General features: G+C 39.1%; 1 protein-coding gene across 7 annotated transcripts in view; it reads right to left on the bottom strand.

Annotated features, from left to right (window-relative positions):
- The window catches only part of LOC131744718 (zinc finger protein 112-like), a 52756-nt gene that overhangs the window by 5106 nt on the left and 21612 nt on the right, over nt 1-26038 (bottom strand). For 5 of the 7 annotated variants that reach the window (XM_067020149.1, XM_067020148.1, XM_067020150.1 and 2 more), the window contains 3 exons: nt 12361-12405; nt 9249-9375; nt 7452-7547 (listed from right to left, as the gene is read on the bottom strand). In XM_067020149.1, coding sequence (XP_066876250.1) covers nt 7452-7547; nt 9249-9375; nt 12361-12405 — 268 coding nt within the window. Of the gene's footprint in view, nt 1-7451; nt 7548-9248; nt 9376-12360; nt 12406-12505; nt 12645-23631; nt 23709-26038 lie in introns of those variants that run through there. The other 2 variants (XM_059044486.2, XM_059044488.2) reach the window with 2 other exon arrangements.

Genomic DNA, 26038 nt, shown 5'->3' with positions numbered 1-26038 from the left:
TTTCCTGTAGCCCCACCCTATGCCCAATTTTTAAAAAAATTAAAAATAAAAGGCCACACTGATGATTGCGTGGCAGCAGGATCTGGGGCAGTGCACTGAGTGCAGGGTAACACTTTACGGCATGTCTATGAGTACTCATCTCAGTACTTTAAAAAAAAATGCCAACCAACTATATACGCCAATAAAAAATTAATTTAAAAAATGCCTAGTGATGTCTTTGGTTTCTCAAAAGCAAAGCTTTCAATTACTATACTAATATTTTATATAATAATGAAATGAAGGGACATAGTATACGAGGCATGTCAAATAAAGTAAATAGCTTTACTTCCCTTTTGGCAAATGTGTCTTTCAAGGAATTGGTCTATTTCATCTAGGCTGTCAAATTTGTGGGCATAGAGTTTGTTCATAGTATTCCTTTTTTATTCTTTTAATTCCCACAGGTTCTGTAGTCATGTTCCCTCTTTCATTTCTGATATTAGTAACTTGCATTTCTGTGATATTAGTAATTTGTGTCTCTTTTTCTTAGTTACCCTAGCTAAGAAGCTTATCCGTTTTAGGCATCTTCTCAAAGAACCAGCTTTTGGTTTCATTGATTTTCTCTACTGATTTCTTATTTCCAATTCTTATTCTTGTCTTCTACTCACTTTTCTTCTGCTTACAATTTGCTTTTCTTTTTCTAGTTTCCTAAGGTGGAAGCTTAGATGATTGATTTTAGACCCTTCTTCTTTTCTAATACATGTATTCAACGCTATAAATTTTCCTCTAAGCAGTGCTTTTGCTGCAGCCCACAAATTTTGGTAGGTGTATTTTCATTTTCATGTAGTTCAAAATATCTTAAAATTTCTCTTGAGATTTCTTCTTTGACCCATGTGTTATTTGGAAGTGTACTGTTTAATTTCCATTTGAGGTTTCCCAGTTATTTGATGTATTGACTTCTAGTTTAATTCCATTGCAGTCTGAGAGCAGGCACTGCATGATTTCTATTCTTTTAAATTTGTTAAGGTGTGTTTTATGATTCAGAATATGGTCTATCTTGGTGAATGTTCCATGTGAGCTTGAGAAGAAGAGTTCTTTCTAATCATGTACATTAACAATGGCTACAACATCCAACTCTATGCCACAAAGCTATCATTTTAGAAGCCATTTTAACTCAGTCTATAGGAAAAAATATACTCCATACCTTGTTTTATTGTGCTTTGCTTTATTGTGCTTTGCAGGTAGAGTTTCTTACAAATTGAAGGCAACCCTATGTTGAGCAAGCCTACTGGCACTATTTTTCCAACAGAATTTGCTCATTTCATGTCTCTGTGTTACATTTTGGTAATTCTCACAATATTTCCAACTTTTTCATTATTATATTTGTCATGGTTATCTGTGATCTTTGATGTTACTACTATGACTCACTGAAGGCTCAGATGACGGTTAGCATTTTTTAGCAATAAAGTATTTTTTAATTAAGGTATGTGAACTGTTTTTTAGCATAATGCTATTGCACACTTCAAATAGACTACAGTATAGTATAAACATGACTTTTATATGCACTAGGAAACCAAAAAATTTGTGACTTGCTTTATATGCAATATTTGCTTTATTGCGGTGCTCTGGAACTGAACCTGCAAAATCTCTGAGATCTGCCTGTTTGAAAACAAGAACAGGGTTATGTGGGGTGGAGACAGAAGAAGTGAAATGCAGAAAACAAAGACTATTCTAGCATAAAATGGCCAGCCTATCACAGCCTGAGATCAGATGTCACCACTGTAAATGATCAAAAAAGTAATCTAAAAATTATAGGAAGAAAGTAATTAAACATATGTATAATTTAAAAAACAGATGTGTCATATTTTATTAACAACATGCCATTTTATCCATATGTACTTTATGGCTGCAGTTAGTTAATGCAAATGTAGTAAGTCTTCTATTAAAAAGGAAATTCTGGCAAGGAATTGTAATGCTAGATCAACATGATTGGCATGTGTAAGACATCATAAGGTATTTATGAAAGGCTGCATTAAAACTTAAGGTTTAGTTAAGGTTAACATATAAGGTTAAGTTACGACTTCAGCAACTCTTAACCCAGTGATGTTTGATATTCTAATTAAGCCATAAAGGAATTAACATTATCAAAGGAAATAGCTGAGAACAGCTATGTGAGAACTACCGACAGGAATGGTGTTCAGATCTAGCTGGAACCAGCAAACTACCAAGGAAAGAGAAGAAAAAGCAAGATAATTTGCAGGGAGCACCTTATTACCTGCAAGATGGAGATTAGTAAAAGTAAGTATTTCCTGGTTAATGAAGTAGATGGCTTTGCTATAATTAGAGATGACACTGGAAATGAAAAACAGGAATAATATGCTACGGGGGAAAAAAAAAAAAAAAAAAGCCCAGAAGCCCTTGGTTTATACAGCAATGATGCTTGCCTGGCTCTACGGACCAGAAACTTCCCTTTCCATCCCTGCTGGGAGTTTCAGATCGCATCAGCGGCAGTCGGCAGTATGAAGGTACAGCGTTGGTAAAGGATCACCTTTCAGATCCCAGCCCCTGGAGATCGTGATGCCTCATGTCAACAACAGGTGCAGGTGGCTCTAACAGGTTGCTGACTCTGCACCTCTGATCAAATTAATCAGGCAATTTCATGAAACAGGTTTTGTTTACTTCTGTGGACAAGCTGATTTTATGTTACCGTGGACTACAGATCATCTTCTTCTCTCCAAGTAAAATTATTTTTCTTATCACTTTGCAACAGAAGACAAAATTTAATCACTGGCAGAGAAGGCTGGAAACAGATTATGGAATATTACTGGATGTATTTGGAATGAATAGCCTATAACAGCACAAGAACACTAATGGTGGGAAACCATTAGTGAGGCTTAAGATCAATTTAATAGATTGCGACATGCAATTTTAAAAAGGACAGAAGATATCACAGTTGTACTGCAGGTCAGGGTATCACTGTATAAATGCTTGTTTCAGACTTGCAGATATGTATACACACATAGGTCTGTACTGGGTTACATCACATACTGAAGGCCATGGCCAAAAAAGTATGAAAACCACTTGTGTAAACAGTTGAGGAAGGTATAAAGTTTGTAATGAAACAATTATTAAGGCTCAAACGCAAAGTTCAAATGCGGAAACTTGGAAAAATATCAATAGGTAGGTTTGTACCTCTTAGTTTCATGCCTACAAGGACTGAAGTTTCACAACACTGGGAACAAATTACCACTTGAGATATTCTTTCTTTCCCTCAGGATGTATGAAACCTGAGAGTACAACTTCTTTTTTCAGGTTATAATGGTCACCAGTTGAAAATTATACACTAGATCTTTATGGGGATGAAGGCTTGAAAACTGTCTAAAATCTACATTAACATTTGTTTATTTAATGGCTAACGTGTACAAAATAAAGATGAAGAAAGATATACTTATTTTTGAATAGGTGATGAAAAGAAAGAGAGGGGCTGGTCTTCCTAACTCTTGTTTTTCTCACCTTGAATCTTCCTTACCTGGTCTGAAAAAAAAACTAGGAAATTTATGCAGATGCTGACTTTGGGAGAGATGGATGGGTTGCGACTTGGAACATCTTGCAAGGAGATGGACAGTTAAGAAGCCATTACTGGGACTGCCCTGGTGGCGCAGTGGTTAGGGATCCACCTGCCAATGCAGGGGACACAGTTTGAGCCCTGGTCCAGGAAGATCTCACACGTTGCGGAGCAACGAAGCCCATGAGCCACAACTACTAAGCCTGCACCCTAGAGCCTGTGAGCCACGACTGAGCCCACATGCCACTACTCTCATGTACCTAGAGCCCGCTCACTGCAATGAAGAGTAGCCCCCACTCACCACAATCAAAGAAAGCCCACGCACAGCAACAGAGACCCAATGCAGCCAAAAAATTTTTTTTAAAGCCATTATTTATTGACATCGTTCTATTTCCTAGTGGAAACTGAGATAGTTCTTCCGCTAACAGAGTGGTTGTAAGACTATCATTTTTAAAATATTTCTTTGCCCACGTCAATTAAATTAGCTCCTAGAGGCTGCAGGAAAGTCAATGGGGATAATTATGTCTCTCTTGGTTACAACTCCAAAGTTAAAGCTCAGTAAGGGGACTTCCCTGGTGGTCCCGTGGTAAAGAATCCACCTTCCAATGCAGGGGACGTGGGTTCGATCCCAGTCAGGGACCTAAGATCCCACATGTGTGCCACAACTACTGAGCTCACATGAGAGAACCCGCCTCAATGAGAGAACCCACGCGCAGCAAACTACAGAGCCCAAGTGCTCTGGAGCCCATGCACCCTGGAGCCCGCGCACCACAACTAGAGAGAAAACCCGCACACTACAACCAGAGGGAAGCCTGAGCACTGCAACGAAGAGACTGCGCCATAATGAAAGGATCCCGCGTGCTTCAACAAAGATCTCATGTGCCGCAACTAAGACTCGGCGCAGCCAGAAGAAAACAGCTCGGTAGGATGGTTTTTTTCTCTTTGAATCTCTGAGTCACCAGGTAATTTATTCCACAAAAGTAAAATCACTAGTACCCAACGACATTTGGATTGCTGTACTTTCTATATTAGCAGTAAAAAAAACAAGGGGGACGGCGGAGAAATGAATGCCCATCAATTAAAAAATGGGTAAATGATGCATGTTATAGCCACATATTGGATTATGTAGTGATGATTATCTTAAAAAAGAGATAATCTCAGATTGGGAGGGATTTCTTGCTCAAGGTACCATGAAGGAGAAAAAATAGTATATTAAAAATAAGAATGTACATTTTCAAAATTTTGCATTAATATAAGGTATATACATGTTAGTATATGTAAAAAATTAAATAAAAAGATACTTTAAAATATGACATTACATTGCTACTGATGCTATCAGGCAGGGGGACTGGCACACTATGGCCCTAGCCCTGTTTTTGTGCAGCTTAAGAACAAGAATAGATTTCACATTTTTTTAAATGCTGTAAGAAAAAACAAAGAAGAATATGTGACAGAGACCACATATGGCCAGCAAAGCCTAAAATATTCACTATCTGGACCTTTAGAGAAAAACTTTGCTGACCCCTGCTCTAGAGAGTGCATTGCCTGTTATGACTCTGAATGTTAACTGAGATGGAAACAAAAAATTATAGAAGTGAAGTAATTTGTTTTGAAATTTTCAATTGACTCTCCTTCTCACCCAGGAGCATCCTTAGCTACACAGGTGTGACCATGGCTTCTGACACCAGGGTCTGAGGACTCAAAAACATCACTAAAATATCTGGACTAGCATATATGTCCAACTTGGAAGTTCCACTTCAAAAAGAAAATTACAGGCCAATATCTCTGATGAACATAATGTAAAAATCCTAAACAAAATATTAGCAAACTGAATTCAAGAACGCATTAAAAGGATCATACACCAAAATCAAATGGGATTTATTGTAGGGATGCAAGGATGGTTCAACATCTGCAAAGCAGTAAGTGTGATACACCACATTAATGAAATGAAGGATAAAAAACATTTTATCCTTTATCAAAAGCAAAACAAACAAAAGCAAAAATAAACAAGTGGGGCTACAGTCAAACTAAGAAGCTTCTGCACAGCAAAGAAAATCAACAATAAAACGAAAAGGCGAACTACTGAATGGGAGAAAAATATGTGCAAATCATATATTTGATAGGGGTTATATCCAAAATATATAAAGAACTCATACAATTCAATAGCAAAAAACAAACAATCTGATTAAAAAAATGGGCAGAAGACCAGAGTAGACATTTTCCCAAAGAAGACATACAGATGGCCAACAGGTTCATAAAAAGATGCTCAACAACATTAATCATCAGGGAAATGCAAATCAAATCCACAATGAGATTATCACCTCCCACCTGTTAGGATGTCTATTATCAAAAAGACAAGCGATAACAAATGGTGGCAAGGATGTGGAGGAGAGGGAGCCCTTGCACACTACTGGTGGGAATGGAAGTTGGTGCACCCACTATGGAAATCAGTATGGAGGGTCCTCAAAAAATTAAAAATAGAACTATCATATGATTCAGCAATTCTACTTCTGTGTATTTATCTGAAGAAAATGAAAACAGTAACTCAAAAAGATATATGGGGCTTCCCTGGTGACACAGTGATTAAGAAACCACCTGCCAATGCAGGGGACATGGGTTTGAGCCCTGGTCCGGGAAGATTCCACATACCATGGAGCAATTAAGCCCGTGTGCCACAACTACTGAGCCTGTGCTCTAGAGCCCTCAAGCCACAACTACTGAGCTCATGTACCACAACTAATGAAGCCCACATGCCTACAGCCCGTGCTCTGCAACAAAGAGAAGCCAGCAATGAGAAGCCCATACACCACAATGAAGAGTAACCCCCACTCACTGCAACTAGAGAAAGCCCGTGCACAGCAACAAAGACCCAACGCAGCCAAAAATAAATAAATAAAAATAAATAAGTTCATAAGAAAAAGAAAAAATGTATGCACCCCCATGTACACTGCAGCATTATTTACAACAGTCAAGATAAGGAAACAATCTAAGTGTCCACTGATGGATGAATGGATAAAGAAAATTCAGCCATAAATAAAAATGAAATCTTGCCATTTGCAACAATACAGGTAGACCTTGAGGTATCTGAAGACAAATGCCGCTCGATCTCTCTTATATGTGGAATCTAAAGTCACCACCCCCCACAACAAACACACAAAACCAACCAAGCTCACAGATACAGAGAACAGACTGTTGGTTGCAAGGGGCAGGGGTTGGGGGATGGGAAAAATAGGTGAACTGTTGTTTTTTTTTAATTTAAGTAAATGGAATAAATTTTTTTTAAAAAAAACCAAAGCTAGGTCAAGAGACTGTTTAGGTGTTAGGGGATGGGACGGTGAGAAGAGAGGACAGAATGGGAAGATAAAGAGCTGGGCATCTGAATGAGGAAGTTAATGCAAGAGTGTCTCACTTGAAATTGCTGCATGGGAAGGGTCAATTATAATGTTGGCACTGATCATTTTTGATATTTCCTTTAGCTAACTGGCTATTCATCTTTTAGGAGTAATGGCTACCTATCCATGAATACTCAAGGACACCTAAACAGTCAGAATTAGGACAGGCATTCATCAGTTGACAAACAATATTCTGGAGTATCCCTCCATCACACTGATTTATTCTATACCTATTAGCTGCCTCAAGGAGGACCGAAGACAGTCAAGACCACACATGCATTAACCAATTCACTCAGTCAAGGCACAGAGCATAGCAAGCCAAGTAACCTGAAGCAGAAGCACAATTCTGACAGGTCTGATGGGCAGCAACGGGCCAGTGCAGCTGGGACGGAATGAATGAGCTAGAATATGGAAAGCTAGAGGGGGTGAGGGGACAGACACCTCAGGGCCTGACATTTTCTGACTCATGTTTCAGGAGGGGCTCTCTGGCTGCTGGGTCACTGCTGGATGGTTCTCACCTGAACACCCATCTCTCCGGGTCTCTGTCTCCATCATCAAAAGCTCTTCTTCTCTCTCCAGCTGGAATATAAGCCCCGGTTTGAACGGCTGATTCCCTGTAAAAAGGCGAGGACAGCAAAAGTTTCCAATTTTGACCAAGTCCCACTTGTGTGTTTTTTTTTTCTTTTTTTCTTTTCTGAATCATGTTTTTGGGATCATATCTAAGACCTCTTTGCCTAACCCAAGGTCATGAAGATTTTCTCCTGTGTTTCTTTCTAGAAGTTACATTTTACATTATGTCTCTCATCCATTTTGAGTTAATTTTTTGGTAGGTGTGAGGCATGCAAATATATGCATACAGAAGTCCAAATGCTTCAGCACCATCTGTTGAAAAGATGAGACTTTCTCCATTGAATGGCCTCGGCACCTGTAGTACATCTAAAATAGTCTCAGAACTGCTTATTCCATATCAGAGCAATAAACAAATCCACTGAAAAGTGTTCAGGATTGCAAGTCATTCTCCCATCCCCCTCCCACTATTCCTAAAACTAAGGGTATAGAGTTATACACTGTGTTCCTTAGCTACTCCATGAATTCTTTCTTTTCTCTATTCATTGTGGTTAAGGTATTAATTTCAAATACAATTCATTTTTCTTCTAGATTATCATCGCTTTGCCTTCTTATTTGATTTACTTTTCAGAATGTGTTGAACCAACATATTTTCAGAAGTCCAAACCAGACAAAAAGGTGTATTCAGACAAGTGTAACTCTCTCAAACATCCCTTCCACCCACTTATAAGAAACTAACTTCATGATTTCCTGATTAATCTTTCCTGTGTTTCTTCTTATAAAGGTCAGCAGATATTCATATATTTACTTATTTTCCCTTCCTCCTTACACAAACTAGTATACTATTAATGCTCTTTTGCACTTTGTTATCTTTAGGGAAAATTCCTACAAGTGAACTGGGAAAAGGTAACTCCATAGTTCTGTTAGATATTGTCAAATTCCTCTCCTTAGGGGTGGTATCGAGTTGCACTCCTACTTTCAATGCAGGAAAGTTTTGCCCCCAAAATACAGTGTTATGTTTTTGAATTTTTGCTAACCTCATGGATGAAAAACCGTGTTTCAGTATAATCTGAATTAACATCTCTTATTTTGAATGAAGCTGAATAACTATTCATATGTATACATATTTGTATCAGTATGTGTGCATGTATATGCGTATGTATATGAATATACACACACAGACACACCCCTACCTCCTAGCTCTAAACCCTGAGACCAGGAAACAAAGAAACCACAGTGGCAAGGAGAATCCCTAGCATCCAGACCTTGGTGTTAAATACCATTCCCCAATAGATGACATAAATGATTCTAGAGCTGGGGCAAAGCAAAGGATGAGCCTTTACTCGGTGCTTTCACTGACAAAGGCCTAGGTTCAATCTCTGGTCAGGGAACTAACATCCCGCAAGCCATGTGGTGTGGTGACCCCCCCCCACCAAAAACAACAAACAAAAACAACTACAGTTACTGGAACCCTGAAAAACAAAGAAGCTGGAGCAACTCGCTAAACTGATTTTATGACAAACCAGCGGGGCAGCACCGCAAGGCACCCAGTTATAGTTCAAAGGACAGATTTTTTTCCTGGACAGAAACATCAGAAACATCTCGTCTCTGCTGCACAGGGGATTATTAGGACTCCTAGGTACCCAAGCTCAGAGAATGATTTTAGGAGTCCCAGAGCTTCAAGCAACTGCACGCACAAAGACACCCCAGGAGGCTGACACTGCATCACAGAGGGCGCCCGTCCTCACCCACTGAGAGCAGGTTCCGGAAGTTCTCCAGCATCACGTCTCGGTACAGCTTCCTCTGGGCAGAGTCCAGCAGCCCCAGCTCCTCCTCGGTGAAGACCACAGACACATCCCTGAAGGACACTGGCTCCTACAATACCAAACACACACAGACTGTGTTTATGGCAGAGGGGCAGCACTGAGAAAGCGTCAAGGACGGGAAGCTGCTGCGGATTCCGAGGGACCGAGTCAAATTTCAGTAGCTGCCTTCTGTTTGCTTTTCACACTGCCAGCTCCACCCACCAGAAGGGCTGCAGGAAAAGAAATCCTTGCACTTTATTTATTTATTTATTTTTTTTGCGGTATGCGGGCCTCTCACTGTTGTGGCCTCTCCCGTTGCGGAGCACGGGCTCCGGACGCACAGGCCCAGCGGCCATGGCTCACGGGCTCAGTCGCTCCGCGGCATGTGGGATCTTCCCGGACCGGGGCACGAACCCGTGTCTCCTGCATCGGCAGGCGGATTCTCAACCACTGCGCCACCAGGGAAGCCCCTGAAATCCTTGCACTTTAAATTGCTGCCTTTTGTTAGCACTCCTATAGGTAAGTCCCTGGAACTCTGGTGCATCGCAGGGGCTGCTAGAAAAGCTTTAGTTCCAACAGCGTGTGATGGAGTCTGTTTTCCCTCTTTTATGCACTTCCACCACTTATTTAATGTGCTGATCTTACAGGGCACGAGTCACCCTTTCCGTTCGAGTATGTAGCTCCTCCTCTGTGCCCCATCTAGATGTGCAGCATTTATGGGCACAGCTCTGGAGCCTGAATGCCTGTGTTCACATTAGGACGCTCTGCTGTGGGACCTTGGACTTGGTCCTCATCCCCTCTTCATTTGCAGGCTGATAACTGTACCTTAGGGTACTGGTAATAAAACGAGTGCCTATAGGTAAAGCACTTAGGAACAGTGACAGGTACATAGTAAGTACCCAATAAATGATAACTATTATTGTGATGACGATGATGATTTATCATTTCTGGCATCCCACTCCAGGGCTGCATAGTAATTCAAGAAACTGATGACTGAGAATACAGTGAACTGATCCAAATAATGCATGCTTAGTTTTAGATTACTTATTATAAACAATGTTGCAAAAAATCTTTCCATATAGACCTTAGTCCCTGGAACTCTGCTGGTGATCTCCTTAAAATAAATTACAAAAAGTAGAAATGGTAACGTTGAAGAATAACAAACTTTCAAGTTTTGAAACCATAATGGCAGATGTTTCCTCCAAAAAGATTTTTCTTAACTTATTCTGCTTCCAAGAAAGTATAAATCCCTAAACCTCTATACCCTGGCCAACAATGGACATGAATACTTAAAAAAAAAATCTTTGATAATCTCAAAAGTCAATTTGGGAAGTAAAAACTAGTTATTTAAAAAAATTCTCACGGAACTTCCCTGGCGGTCCAGTGGTTAAGAACCCGTGCTTCCACTGCAAGGGGCACAGGTTCGATCCCTGGTCAGGGAACTAACATCCCACCCGGTGTGGCAAAAAAAAAAAATTTTCACAAAGTTGATTTGTCATGAAGAACATTCTCTTTTCATAGGTTTGCTGGTCGTCTCTATTTCTTGTTTTGTAATAACATTCATTCATTTGGGGATAGTAAGGCCTTTTCTTCCATGTATGTTATAACGATTTTTCTTTCTACTTTGCTATTTATCTTTTTATTTTTGGCTATAGGGAAATTTAAAATTTCTACATGAAGACCTGCTCAACAGTGTATCTGTTCTGGCTGGAGCTCTGAACATCACAACTTCAAGTCTTGGTCTCTGAATGAGAATTCTGGTTTGTTTTTTGTTTGTCTGTGTGTTTGGGTTTTTTTTTTTTTGCCTCTCTTTCCACCCAAATGGTGTGCCTGATACTCTTAATCCAGAAGGCAAAGGCTTTGGAGTTGGCCAGATGCTTGCCTACTGCAGGAACTTGAACAGGTCTTCGACTTACATGAACCTCTTACCTTCAAGTTGACAGTGAAGATGATTCCAAGTCCCTCTTAGAGCAGTGAATAGCATGACAGATGGAAAGTGTGTCTTATAATATGTCTTATAGTATGACTAAAATTTAAAAAGTAAGTACCTGTAATGCTCTAATAAATTCATGAATGCACACAAACAGACACAGATACACACAAAGAAAGCTTTCAGGTCCTGGAAAGAAAGAATTTAGCTCTTTTTGAACGAAAACAGCGAACACTGTTTTTTTCTGAGTTCAGCCTCAGTATGACCCTGTTAGATAAAACCATCCTTTAAGTAGTCTTTTTTCAAAGGCACCACTTAAGAAAAAAAAATTTTTTTTTAAGTTTTGAGTCCCTAGAACATAAGGATAAGTAGTATCAGAATTCTCTCAGAATTGCTTTTTGAGTAAAGATTAGATGTAGAGAAACTGATAATGTTGTGTAAAACTGCGAGAATCCTCGTGAATTTAAAAGGTTGTGAATGACGAATCGTTTTCAAAAATGGGGGAGAATGGGAGTTCATTGAAATATTAGACGACAAAAATTAAGCGCTATAATTTTAAGTGAAAAAAAATTCAAAATTGTATCTATTATTGCAAGTATAGTTATGAATGCACATGAAAAATGAGCATGGAAAACACAGGTGATTTGTAAGCAGGGTAAGAATGTGTGGGCTTTCCCATTTTAAAAATTTCTATTCTCTTTCACACCATTAGCTGTGAAATACAATGATAATAAAGACTGAAAAGGGAAATTTTTAAAAAATGAAACAAAAGAGCACAGCACACAAATGGTATTAAATGTCTGCTGTCATTCTTTTTTTTTTTTTTTTTTTTTTGCGGTACGCGGGCCTCTCACTGCTATGGTCCCTCCCGTTGCGGAGCACAGGCTCCGGACGCGCAGGCTCAGCGGCCATGGCTCACCGGCCCAGCCACCCCACAGCATGTGGGATCCTCCCGGACTGGGGCACGAACCTGTGTCCCCTGCATCGGCAGGCGGATTCTCAACCACTGCGCCACCAGGGAAGCCCTGCTGTCATTCTTTACGCTTGGCAAGGAAGAGAAAAATGGTGTCCACTTACTAAGAAATGTAATACCTGTTAAGTGACGGAAATAAAAATCCAACTCACCTGGAACTTGATCATCTTCTCCGTTTCCTGGGGAAAGGCAGAGACCTGAAGAGGCACAAAAGGTAAAAAGAAAGAAGCCATGAGAGCGGGAAATGCATGTCTGTGCAAATCAGAAAAAGATGTCCCTCCTCCCAGGCACACACACCTTCACAAGCAGGGTGTGGGCTGGGGTCCTGCTGCCACTAGGCTATCCCGGCAGGATGCCCGAAAGCATAGGACAGCCTGCACTGCTATACCTGGCAGTTCTCACACACCTCGAGGCTCCCCAGGTACTCATTCTGATCCTGGGAAATGTGCGAAAGGAGAGACAGTTAAGTGGGAGAGGAGAGGTACTGGTTAAAAGTGGCCTCCGGGGACAATTCGTTTTCAAAACCTCACATTGCTATAAAATTGCTGTATATTGGCACTGATATATATATATATATATATATATATTTTTTTTTTAAAGAAGATGTTGGGGGTAGGAGTTTATTAATTAATTAATTTATTTTTGCCGTGTTGGGTCTTCGTTTCTGTGCGAGGGCTTTCTCTAGTTGTGGCAAGCGGGGGCCACTCTTCATCGCAGTGCACGGGCCTCTCACTATCGCGGCCTCTCTTGTTGTGGAGCACAGGCTCCAGACGAGCAGGCTCAGTAGTTGTGGCTCACGGGCCTAGTTGCTCCGCAGCATGTGGGATCCTTCCAGGGCTCGAACCCATGTCCCCTGCATTAGCAGGCAGATTCTCAACCACTGCGCCACCAGGGAAGCCCGCTATATATTTTTAATCATGATTAAATTAATTAACCTCTCTAGGTTTCATTTCTGCAAGCTGCAGCATTGGGATCATAATAGTACCAACACTGTAAGATTGCCGTTAGGATTATGTGGGTGAGTAGTGGAAAACTGTTGTAACTGTACCAATGTTTTCTATTATCTTGTAGCTGCAGGGAAGCAGTTACTATTCTACATCATAAAACTGTCCTTGCAGATGGGGTTGAAAGAAATCTGCATAGCAGAGATTATGGCTTTTCACTTAATAAGTTGTTGCCCTGATAATAACATTTGTTTAGACACTGAGCCCACCCTTCTGAAAAGTTTAGTGGCTGGTGAATATTCCTCCTGAAGCAGGAGGAGGCTCAACTGGTACTGATACTTCCCTCTTCCAACATGGGTACAATAAAGATTAAAGAAGCCCATGATGCTACTATATCTGTGTAAAGCATTGGCTCACTGCTTGACCTTTGGGAGGATCTGGAGAACAGCAGTTTAATTTCTTGGGTTCTTCCTCAAGGTTATTTACTGTTCTCGATAGTTATTTACTGTTATTTATCTTATTTACTATTCCCAAGCAACTTCAAAGCCATCTGTGGAAGAAAAAGAACTCATAAAAGGGCTAATCATGGGCTTTGTGGCCACAAACTGTCTCTGTGGAATGCTGTTCTTTTTGTTCTTTTTACAACCTTTCGTATGTATTGGGTTGGCCAAAAAGTGCCTTTGGTTTCCAAGTAAAAATAAAAGACACATTTTTCATTTTCACCAAGAACTTTATTGAACAGCGTATTCACCCTTTTGTTCCACTACCTTCTGCCATTTTTCAGGCAGCTTCATAATTCCATCTTCCCAAAACTTTTTACCTTTCTGAGCAAAAAACTGTCCCAGGTGCCTTTTACCGTCTTCCAGGGAATTGGAATTTTTTTCTATTAAGAGAATTTTGTAAAGACTGAAATAAACGGAAATCTGAAGGTGCAGTGTCTGGTGAATATGGCAGATGAATCAGAACTTCCCAGCCAAGCTGTGACAGTTTTTGCCTGGTTATCAAAGAAACATGTGGTCTTGCATGATCCGGATGGAAGATTTTGCATTTTCTGTTGACTAATTCTGGACACTTTTCGTTGAGTGCTACTTTCAGTTGGTCTAACCGGGAGCAGGACTTGTTGGAACTAGTTGTTTGGGCTTCCATAAGGAGCTTATAATTGAGGGCTCCCTTCCAATCCCACCATATACACAACATCACCTTCTTTGGATGAAGACTGGCCTTTGGTGTGGTTGGTGGTGGTTTATTTCACTTGCTCCACAATCTCTTCCGTTCCACATTACTGTACAGTATCCATTTTTCACTGCCTGTCACAATTTGTTTTAAAAACAGAACGTTTTCATTACATTTAAGCAGAGAATAGCATGCAGAAATATGGTCAAGAAAGTTTTTCACTTAACTTACATGGAAGCCAAACATCAAAGCGATTAACATAACCAAGCTGGCACAAATGATTTTCAACGCTTGATTTGGATATTTTGAGTATGTCGGCTGTCTCCCGCATGGTGTAACGTTGATTGCTCTCAATTAATGTCTCGATTTGATCACTACCAACTTCAATCAGTCTACCCAACCGGGGAGCCTCGTCCAGCAAGAAATCTCCAGCATGAAACTTCGCAAACCACTTCTGACACATTCGATCAGTCACAGCACCTTCTCCATACAGTGCAAAAATCTTTTTTCGTGTTTCAGTTACGTTTTTACCTTTCTTGAAACAATAAAGCATAATATGTCAAAGACGTTGCTTTCTTTTCCTTCCATCTTCAATATTAAAATGGCTACACAAAAATTCATAAGTCTTTTTTTAAATGAACACTGATAATGACAGCTGTTACATACAATCTAACGAAATTGTTTCGAATGAAGTTAAAGACAACTAAGGGCTACTAGAGCCACCTTACGGAAAAAATCGAATGAACCTTTTGGCCAATCCAATAAAAACCATTCTTAGCTGGGGAGGAAAAGGGGATTTACAAAAATAAGCCATGGGCAGTAGTTTGCCCACTTGCATCCTTGACCCTCTTAGCTTTTAACACTCAGCTGCTCTAGGATACCTTTTAACAGGTTTGGCTGCAGCCTTATTAATTCCTAAAACCCACTTTGCCAGTCTAATGAAAGCAGGGCTTTGGCCAAGAGCCCAGGCTAGAGAATCAGGCCACCAAGCTTCCATCTTGATTCTGCCACTTACTGGCAAAGTAAATTTTTACAAGCTAATTAACCTCTTGATGCCTCTGTTTCTTCATCTGTAAAATGGAAATAAAAATAGGGTTATTATGAAGAACTGATGAGTTAATCCACCAAAGCATTAGAAAGCCAGTGAGGTTCATAATAAACACCTAATAAATGTTAGCTATTATTTGTAGCATCCTCATTATCACCATGAAATACACAGAAGCCACACATTAGCCCTGGTTTGTTTCTAAGTATATTTACTTTGGGTAGTAATTATCAATAGGTGTATATTACCTTTGGAACAGTCTGAAAAAGCTGGTGGCTTAGGCATCCCACCAAAACTCACTGAGATAAAGGACAGGGAATAGTTATACTGTTTATTCTCCCACATCCATTTTCAGAAAATTTGAATACAATCTCACATAGCTGAAGATTCCTATTTTCTGCAGTTTTCTAGATACACATTTAGGATTGTTATGTCTACGTGGTGAATTGACGCTTGGTGTAATGTCCCTACTTCTCCCTGGTGATAGTCCTTGTTCTGAAGTCTATTTTGTCTGAGATTAATATAGTCACTTCAGCCTTCTTTTGATTGATGTTTGCATGGTACTTTTTAAAAAAATCCTTTTAACATATCTATATCCTTATAGCTAAAGTGGGGCTCCTTTAGGCAGCATATACTCAGTTTCTGTTCTTTATCCAATCTTAATCTTTTAAAATTAGCGTATTTAGGTTACTGGCATTTCATGTAATTTTTAATATGGTCAGATTTAAGTCTACCATTTTATAATTTTTCCCTGTTTTCCTTCTTGATTTTCTTCCTCTATGACCCTTTTTCTGCCCTCTTTTGGGTTGAATTTTTTTTAGAATTAAATTCATCTCTTTTTATCTATTAGTTTTTGGCTATTATCACCTATTTTTTTTTTTTCCTCCTCCGGGGTTGCAATATACATATCTTTCACAGTGTACTTAGTGTTATTATTTTACCAGTTCCCCCGTTCTTGTATTAGTTGTTGTATGTATTCTCTATATACAGTGCTCTAGCCAAGAAAGCTATAATTTTTATTTTAAACAGTTGCATTTTTAAGAGGAGAAAAACAATATTTTATATTTACAAAAAAACTTACTATTTTTGTTGCTCTTTTTTCATTTCTGAAGTTCCTAGTTTCCATTTGGTATCATTTCTGTTCAACCTGAAGAACTTCCTTTAACACCCCTTTTTAGCATAGGTGTGACATTTTCCCCCCTTCTTCCTGAAGGAAATTTTCACTGGATATATAACTCTGAGTTGACAATTTGTTTAAGCACCTCAAAGATGCTGTTCCAATGTTTTCTGGCCTACATGATTTCCAATGAGAAATCTGCAGAAGTATGAATCATTGTTCTACCACATATTTTCTCTAAGTGTACTCAAGAATTTTTATCTTTAATTTTCAGAAGTTTGTTTATGATGTATCCAGAAGTGATATTTTCTCTAATTATTATAGCATTAAACAAGAGATGAAAAACAAAAAGATATCTGGACATCTCCAAACATTTAGAAATTAAACAGCATACTTCTAGCAACCAATGGACAGTCACAAAAGAAAGTAGAGCAGGGACTTCCCTGCTGGTGCAGTGGTTAAGACTCTGCACTCCCAATGCAGGGGGCCCGGGTTTGATCCCTGGTCAGGGAACTAGATCCCACACGCATGCCGCAACTAAGAGTTCACATGCCACAACTAAGGAGCCTGCATGCCGCAATTAAGGAGCCGGTGAGCCGCAACTCAGGAGCCTGCCAGCCACAACTAAGGAGCCCTTGAGCTGCAACTAAAGGAGCCTGCCTGCCGCAACTAAGGAGCCTGCCTGCCACAACAAAGACCCAGCGCAACCAAAGAAAGAAAGAAAGAGCATATTTTGAATGGAATGAAAATGAAGACACAACATATCAAAAAGTATGAGATGCTGCCAAAGCAGATATTATTTTAAAAAATGTACTCAATGATGTATATATTAGAAAAGAGGAGGAGACTTAAATCCATTATCTAAGCTAACAACTAGGGGGAAAAGGGCAAATAAATTAAACCTAAAACAAACAGAAAAAAAGGAAATAATAAACGTAAGACAGAAGTCAATAAATCCAAAATAAACATAAAACATAAATCAATGTAACTGAAAACATGAAAACACTAGACAAAATCGGGGTTGGCAAAATATGGCCAATTCTGGTCCACTGCTTGTTTTTGTATAAGCTGTGTGCTAATGATGGTTTTTAACATTCTTAGAGATGGACTGAGTTTTTTAAATGGTTGGGAAAATTTTTTTTAAAGAATATTATTTTAAGACACATAAAAATTACATGAAATTCAAATTTCAATGTCCATAAAGTTTTACTGGAACATTACCATGCTCATTTGTTTACGTATTGTCTATGGCTGCTTTCATACTACAGCAGCAGAGTTGTGTAGTTACAACAGAGACCATATGTGCCCCTCTCATTTCTTTATACTGTTGCTAAACACAGTACAAATCATAGTGACCTAGCTATAGCTCAACAGCACTTCAAGTATCACGTCGTGTTATTTTTTTAAGTATCGCATGTAATGATGTACCACATTTAAATTCTTTTATTACTAGCACTTACTCATCATGTCAAAACGAGAAAAAGAGACTTCAAATGTTGCACTTTTAAGGCACACTGGAAGTAAAATATTTTGTTACAGAATTAGATGGCAAAGCCTTTTGCCTTTTATGCAGCAACAACATAGCTAAGCTAAAAGAATACAATATATGTGAACATTAGCAGACTAAGCATTCATCACAAATATGCTCAATTCACAGTAAAGCACTAGTCAGAAGAATTTAAAAATTTTAATGAAATGTCTCATTGGAACAGATATTCTTCACAAAAATAATGAAAATGAGGCTGCAACCAAAATAAGTTTTGGATATTCAGATATTCAGCTTCTATTTCTGCCCCAAGCAAATAAAGCAATTTACCAATGATGAGTTAATTAAATCATGTTTGACTGTGGCAGCCAAAGAAATGTGTCCTGAAAAAATAAACTTTTCTGAGATTATTAGACTTTGGGCAAGAATTGTTGCTCAAAGAGTTGAATACAATGGGAACATTATAGTCAATTAAAATACAAGGGAAATAATTCTGATAACCTTTATTGAGCTCTTGGCAATTCAGCATATGTCACAGATGTTGCTCAGTAACTGTTTATTGAAGGAATCATTGCCAAGTTTGAAATGACTAATCAGTAAGTCACAAGAATAGCCTGCGTGGAACAACTACAGGTGAAAATATTTTCAAAGAAGTTGAAAACAAACTAATGCAGTGTAACCTGAAGTGTAATCTTCTGGACTGTGTGAAAACTGATTACAAATTTATAAAGCTGGTAAAAATGTAAGTTTGTAGTCTATGGTTCTTTATTGTATTGTTCATCAGCAGGTACTTTGCAGAAAATATTTTAATATATCAGGTGCTACTGAAGCAGTAGCATCAACAGTGAACTTCATTTACTCTCATGGACTTAATCATCAAAAGTTTCATGAATTTCATCAGAAGCAGAAGCTAAATATCCTGACTTGCCTTACCACCCAGCAGTTCAATGGCTGAGCTGCAGTAAAGTTTTATTGTGACGTTTTAAATCTCGGGCTTTCTAAGTGAGAAAAGCTGCCCTCCACCACAATCATTGAACAATGAATGGCTTTGGAAATTAGCTTTAGCTGCAGACTTCATGATGTTTTTTAATGAATTCAACCTAGAAGGCAAAAATAGCACTTATACTGTACTAAAGTCATTTCAATGACAACTAATGTTGTTTGAATCCCAAGTAGTGCCAAACTACTTTATAAATTTCGATTGTTGTCAAAAGTTAAAACAAGGCAGATCGTCAATCTTAAAGTAAATAAAGATCACCTGGGGCTCCTATTAAAAGGAAGAGCCTTGGTCCCACCCCTTCAAAATTCTAAATAAATTGGCATGAAACTGGACCCAAGGACTTGTCTTTATATAGAGCTCCCAGGTGATAATGCTGCTTGAAAGCAGCCAGAGAAAAACAATGCATTACCTACAGGGGTACAATGATTCGAATGAACCCAGATTTCTCATTAGGAACCATGAGGCCAGAAGGAAGTAGCATAATACTTTTAAAGTAGTGAAAGAAAAGAACTGCCAAAGCAGAATTGTATACTAAAGATAATAGTTTAGAAAAATATTTAGGAATGAAGGTGAAATAAAGATATTCTCAGATGAACTAAGAATTCATAGGGAGCAAACCTGCTCTAAAAGGATTGGTGAAGGAAAACTTTCAAAGGAAATAAAAGAAAAATATTTGCATCATCAGGAAGGAGGAGCAAGAGAACAGTAAACATCCGGGAAAATATGATAGGTTACTCGTCTTTTGCGTTCTTTAAAATATATTTGACCACTGGAAGCAAAAATTATAACACTATAGGGTTTTCAAGTTATATACATGCAATACATGACAACTAGAGCATAAGGTAATGCATTAGTTTTCTCTGGCTCCTTTCTAGTTTCTTTCTTTGTCTTTAGTTTTCAGCAGTTTGATTATAATATGCCTGGGCTTGGATTGCTATGAGTTCATCCTGTTTGGGATTTGCTCAACTTCTTAAAAGAAAACCTATAAGTTACACTTAAGATACTAGAAAAGAGAAGCAAAATAAACCCAAGTCAAGCAAAAGAAAGGAAATAATAAAGGTAAATATAGAAATCAATGAAACTGAAAGTAGATGTGTAATAGAGAAAATCAATGAAATCAAAAGTAGTTGTTGTTTTTTTACCATAACAAAAACTCTAGCAAGAGTGGCAAAAAATAAAAGAGAGATAACAAACGTTACCAATATTAGGAATGAAAAAGTAGATATCATTACTTCTAGAGGAAAATATAAGAGAAAAATCTTCCTGACTTGGAATTAGGCAGAGTTCTTAGACATGAAAGGCACAATTCATAAAAGAAAACACTGATAAATCAGACTTCATCAAAATTAAAAACTTTTGCTCTGCAAAAGACACTGTTAAGAGAATGAAAAGATAAGCTATCGGCTGAGAAAAATATTTGCAAAGGACATATCTTGACAAAGGACTTGTATCTAGAATATATGAATAACTCAAAAATCAACAATATGGAAAACACAACTTAATTACTCACTTTAAAACTGGGCAAAACACTTTAGTAAAGAAGGTAAAATAAGCTGAAAAAAAGGTATACCAGCTGAACATCATTAGTCATTAAGGAAATGTATATAAAAGTCACAATAAGATACCAACACATGCCTACCATAATGGCTAAAATTTAAAAAAACAAAACCAGAAAATACTAAGTGCTGACAAGGATGTGGAGAAACTGGTACTCTCATATATCATTAATGGGAATGCAAAATAGTAGATACCCTGGAGAACAGTTTGACCGCTTCTTACAAAGTTTAACATACATTTTCCATATGACCCAGCAATCCCATTCCTGGTTATGAATTCTAGAAAAATAAGCAAAGAAAACCTTGTACACAAATATTTATAGCAGCTTATTCATAAATGCCAAAAGCTAGAAACATTCCAAATATTCTTCAATGGGTGAATGGATAAACTATGGTATATCCATAAATGTAATATTAATCAGCAATAAAAACAAAGTATTGATACACAACTAGGATGAATGTCAAAGGCATTAAGCTGGGAACAGTTCTTGGAGCTCTCTGAGATGCTGTTCCCAGGTTATAACCTTCGATTTGGCTCAAATAAAATTTTTCATTAAAAAAACACATTATACTGAGTTAAAGAATCCAGCCCTAAAAGGTTACACATGGTATAAGGCCATTTATATGACATTCTCAAAGAGATGAAATTATAGGGTTATAGTGGTCACCAGTGGTTACAGATGTGGCAAGGGGTGATTATAAAAGGAAAACAGGAGAATGTTTTGGTGTGATGGAACTGTTCTGTGGCTGATGAAAGTGGTGATTATATGAATCTACACCTGTGGTAAAAGTAATAGAATTCTACCCCAAACAGGAAAAAAATAGTTAATTTTACTGTATGATGATTGTTTTAAAAAACCTGTTTCTCATCTGTAAAATGAGGGTATTGATAGGTTTGTTATGAAAAATAAGTTAGTATCTGTAAGTCACTGGAAACACTGCCTGGTCTTCTATAGCACACCAACATTAAAGATTAAGGAACATCTCCATAGGTTATTTCTATTCTGTTTTGTTACCTAATTCCAATTTCAGGAATTCTGCACTGCAAACTCTTGATGCCGGCAGTCTGTTGAGTAGCTACTCTTAACTCCAAACCCTTGCCAATCTTGTACTGTGTGCTGGGCACACAGAGAAAAATATGACATGGTCCCAGCAACAGAATAACTTTCAGTGTATGAAAAGAGAGAGATGAGAAACAAAGAGCCCCAAGACATAGGTAAGTCAAACTGTATATGGGAAAACAAAGAGCACTGGACTTTGGAACCATCCCTCTCCAAAGTGCAATGCTCTTGTGTCCCCTAGCTTTCTCAAATGAGTGCCAGTCTCCAAGCTGCAAAAATAAAAACCTTGGAGTAGCTGCTAACATCTCCCTTTCTTGGTCTTGGATATAAACAATGGATGATAATCAATTTTTGGCAATTATAACAATAAATCAATCACTATCATACTGACTCAATGTTGGGGACTTGCTTTAAAATACTGAAACAAAAAAAATTGGAGCAGGGGTGTGTTGATACAAGACTGACAAATGTTAACAAGGGTTGAATTTGGGTGATGGTTCCACAGGGGTTCATTATTTTATTCTTATTACATTTTGCTCTGTTTGTAAATTTCCACAGTAAGAACTTAAGGGGAAAATAAAACCTATGATACCTATTTTGAAAAACGTAAGTAAAAGTCCAAAAATAAATCTACAGAACAGGAAAACATTAAAATATTAATATTGTTATGTCTACATCCTGTACTACATCCTTCATAACTTTTCTTAATTCTCTATAATATGCAATTATTTTTATAATCAGAATATGAACTATAATATTATTTCAAATAAAAGTCAATTAAATTGCAGATAACTGAAAAAAATCTCATAAAAAACTCAAAGCTTTCATGGTCCTCTACAAAAATCCAAACATGCCTTCACAACCTGACACTAAACACATTAACAACTAAGGCAGCAGATTGAAACTACCTAAATTCAAATCCCAGCTAAGCCTCTTACTAGCTGTGTGACCTAGGATAAACAACTCAGGCTCTGTGTCTGTTTCCTCATCTTTAACATGGGAATAACAGTATCCCCAGTTCCTATAGGGCTCTTGTGAGGATTAAATATGTTCATTCATATAAAGCTCCTAGATTAATGTTTAGCACTAAATGTTTAAACATTATCATTATTACTCATGCCCACGTATTCCCCCATCCCTTCCTGCATTTATTCAACAAATATCAGGGCATCTTTGTAGCAGAATTTGCCCATGAGTGATGGAAATGTCTTTTCCCCTGCGAAGAGATGACATAAGAGGAAGAAGGATGCTAAGTCCTAGTCAGGTGAGTCTCTGCAGCCTGCGGCCAAAGGGTCATTCCCTCTTCACTGCAGCCTTTTGCAAGATAAGGCTGGGAGAGGAAAGGAGGCTGAAAGAAATCAGAACTCCATCAGTACTCCCACATAAATCACAGTGCACATCCCAGACAACAGCCAGAAGTGATCCCCTCCAAAAATTTTAATTAAAAAAATTAGGAGTCTGGGTTCAGCCCCGATTCTTTCAGGGATCAGAGAAGGGCCAGGGACACTGTAGCAGGAGCTCTGACCCAATCCCGGGTTCACAAAAGCTTTCAGGGAACTGAGCGCTTTTCGGGAAATTAAAAAAATACTAGTAACAAGGGACCTTGTGATTTTTAACCACAAGCCAGCCTCTGTCCTAAGTCTTCTCCTGTACATTCTCATTTAACTCTCAAAATAGCCCTGTTAGGTAGACACTAAAGCCAACTTTAAAGAAGAGGAGACAGAGACATGAAGACACTCGCCGAATATACTGTTAGGAAGCGGCAGCGCGGGCTGGTGGTCGCGAAAAGGGGGGGGGGCGGGCAAGTACAGAACCCAGGAGACCCCCAACCCCAGAGACATACGGCCCAGGCCCCTAAACCAGAGATGCACCAACAGTCCCACGCTCCAGGAGGCTCATTCAAAGGGAGCACCAACCGCGCCCCTCGCCGCAGATGGATTCCTTCTCCAAGGTCGAGGGCCGGGTCGCCATTGGCCCACAACAAAGAGAAGAAAGGTCAGTGTAGACGCGGGGAGGGGGCCCCGGGGGAGGGAAGGCTCACCTTTCCGAGAGGAAAGAAGGCCGCGGCCTCGCGTACCTGGGCCGGAAGTGACTCTGCCTACAGAGACCTTCTGGACTACGCTTCCCAGAATCCCCAACGGGAGCAGGGACACAGCCTCATCCTCCTGTAGCGGAAGTTATCCAACTACGGTGTTCCCAGGCTACACTTCCCAGAATTCCCAGGCACCTCGTCGCCTTCCCAGGGCGGAAGTGCTGGCTGCTATACTGAGCGTGTGGCTTGCACTTCACAGCGTCCCAGAATGAATTTCGTAACCCCGCCTTCCCGGAGCCGAAATACTTCCAAACCTAGAGCGCTCCACTACACAATTCTGTATTTGCTTAAAGGCGCCTTTTCGGAGCCTGTCTCTGATTCTGTGGATCTTCTGAGCTACCATTACCGAATCTTCTGGGGGGCAGCCCTATCCGCAAGACTGCCTTTTCTCTTTTGGGTAGACAGTATTTGGATAGCCGGTATTCTCTTTAGGATAGTCAGTATGAATCAACTCTATACTGTTAGTCGAGCTTGGTCTTCCTCTCCCTTTTTTCTTAAAAAAAATTTTTTTAACATGACCAAAACAAATCAAACTCAACCAGAGTAAACCCTATTTACCTATCCACCTACCTACTCATAGAAACTACCCATGAAGACAGACTAGAGAAGCTTGAAATGTGAAAAAAGAGAGAGAGGGAAGGAGGGAGGAAGGGAATAGATTATATAAAGAAAGCGATTTGTAGGCAAAAAATGCAATACTAAAAGAAAATTGTGCTGCCTGCACTGGGCACTGAATGTAAGGAATACAGGATCTCAACCTTACTTTGACTGGATTGCTTCTTTCATTCTGTATGGGTGTGAATGCATCTAGAACTCTTGACACTGCTACCTCCCATGAGCTGTTCATTCCAAGATCCACAAGAATGGACATGAACGTGAAGAATCCACAAGAAGCAGATGCAACCACTGACCAGGGCATAAAGCAGCAGCAGCAGCAAATGTTTTCCACATTTCCTTGGCTTTAATTGATAACTATGAAATGTGGGCCATAAGGCAAATGGAAGGAGCTGTAGTGATACAGATAAAACATTCCAATATGGGAAGGGATAAATCCTTTATGAAATCTTGAATTTTTTTCTTTTTTGAGCTTCTAGTATATTTTCACCCTGCTCTTGATATCATAAATACTATACGTTGTCAGAAAACTAGCAGAAATAAAGAAAAAAAGAGAGGAGAAAGTTTAATTGCCCACTCTTCTCTTGGGGAAGAAATACGTATTATTTTCCTTGGACTTCCCTGGTGGCTCGGCGGTTAAGAATCTGCCTGCCAATGCAGGCGACACAGGTTCGAGCCCTGGTCCGGGAATATCCCACATGCCTGTGTGCCACAACTACTGAGCCTGCACTCTACAGCCAACGCGCCACAACTACTGAGCCCGCGTGCCTACAGCCTGTGCTCCACAATAAGCGAAGCCACCGCAATGAAAAGCCTGTGCACCGCAACGAGGAGTAGCCCCCCCTCACCGCAACTAGAGAAAGCCCGCGTGCAGCAACGAAGACCCAACACAGCCAAAAATAAATTAATTTTTAAAAAAGAAATGCATATTATTTTCCTTTATGCTGGTACATTAATTGTATTTGATGTTATATCACTTGACCCTCTTGTAATCTAGAACAGCTCCCCTTCCCCTTTTTTTGTATGCCCTTCATCTACTGAACTAACTAGGTCAGTTGTCATGTAGGATTGCTTACATTCTGCATTTGTCCGATGGCTTTTTTGACCTGGCATTTATTGCCCTGAAACTTGATATATTCTGTGAACTGGAGGTTAAAGGTTAGATTTTTGGCAAGAATAAGGAAAATATGGTGTTGAAAATAGCTGAACAAGGTCCCATACAGTGTCCAACTGTAACCAGTTCTAATGCTGGGCAAGTACTCTCACTAAGGAGTAAAAGAAAAATGACATAACAGCCACTATGTGAAAATGCTCAGTGGTTAAAAGAAGGGGATCATTTAAAGAAATTATACCACGTGACTCTTTAACAACCCCTCCCAAAAGGAAATGTTTTTAAAAATACTTATCTAATATGTAGCTTATGAATTAAGGAAGATCAATCTGATAAAAGGTAAGTTTGGGGGATAAAATGACAGGGAAATTTAAAAATACACTAGACAAAATAAAGAAAATGTTTTGTATACTTACACTTCCAGTAATAATAAAATAGGTAATTTGGGACAAACACCTGGCACATGAAAGGTGGATACATTTTTTTTAAGTATTGGAAGGCATCAAAACACAAGGTAATGGAGAGTTAGTGGACTAAAATTCAGAAAAAGTTGGGGAGTCATGTATTAGGAGCTGCTTTTCTCCTGGGGTGATGGTCTAGTCAAAGAGCCAAAAAGCCTAGAAACTCTGT

The sequence above is a fragment of the Kogia breviceps genome, chromosome 18 (assembly GCF_026419965.1).
Source record: "Kogia breviceps isolate mKogBre1 chromosome 18, mKogBre1 haplotype 1, whole genome shotgun sequence".
NCBI lineage: Eukaryota > Metazoa > Chordata > Mammalia > Artiodactyla > Physeteridae > Kogia > Kogia breviceps.
The sequence above is the reverse complement of the archived record's forward strand: the minus strand, read 5'-3'. Positions and strand labels throughout refer to the sequence as shown.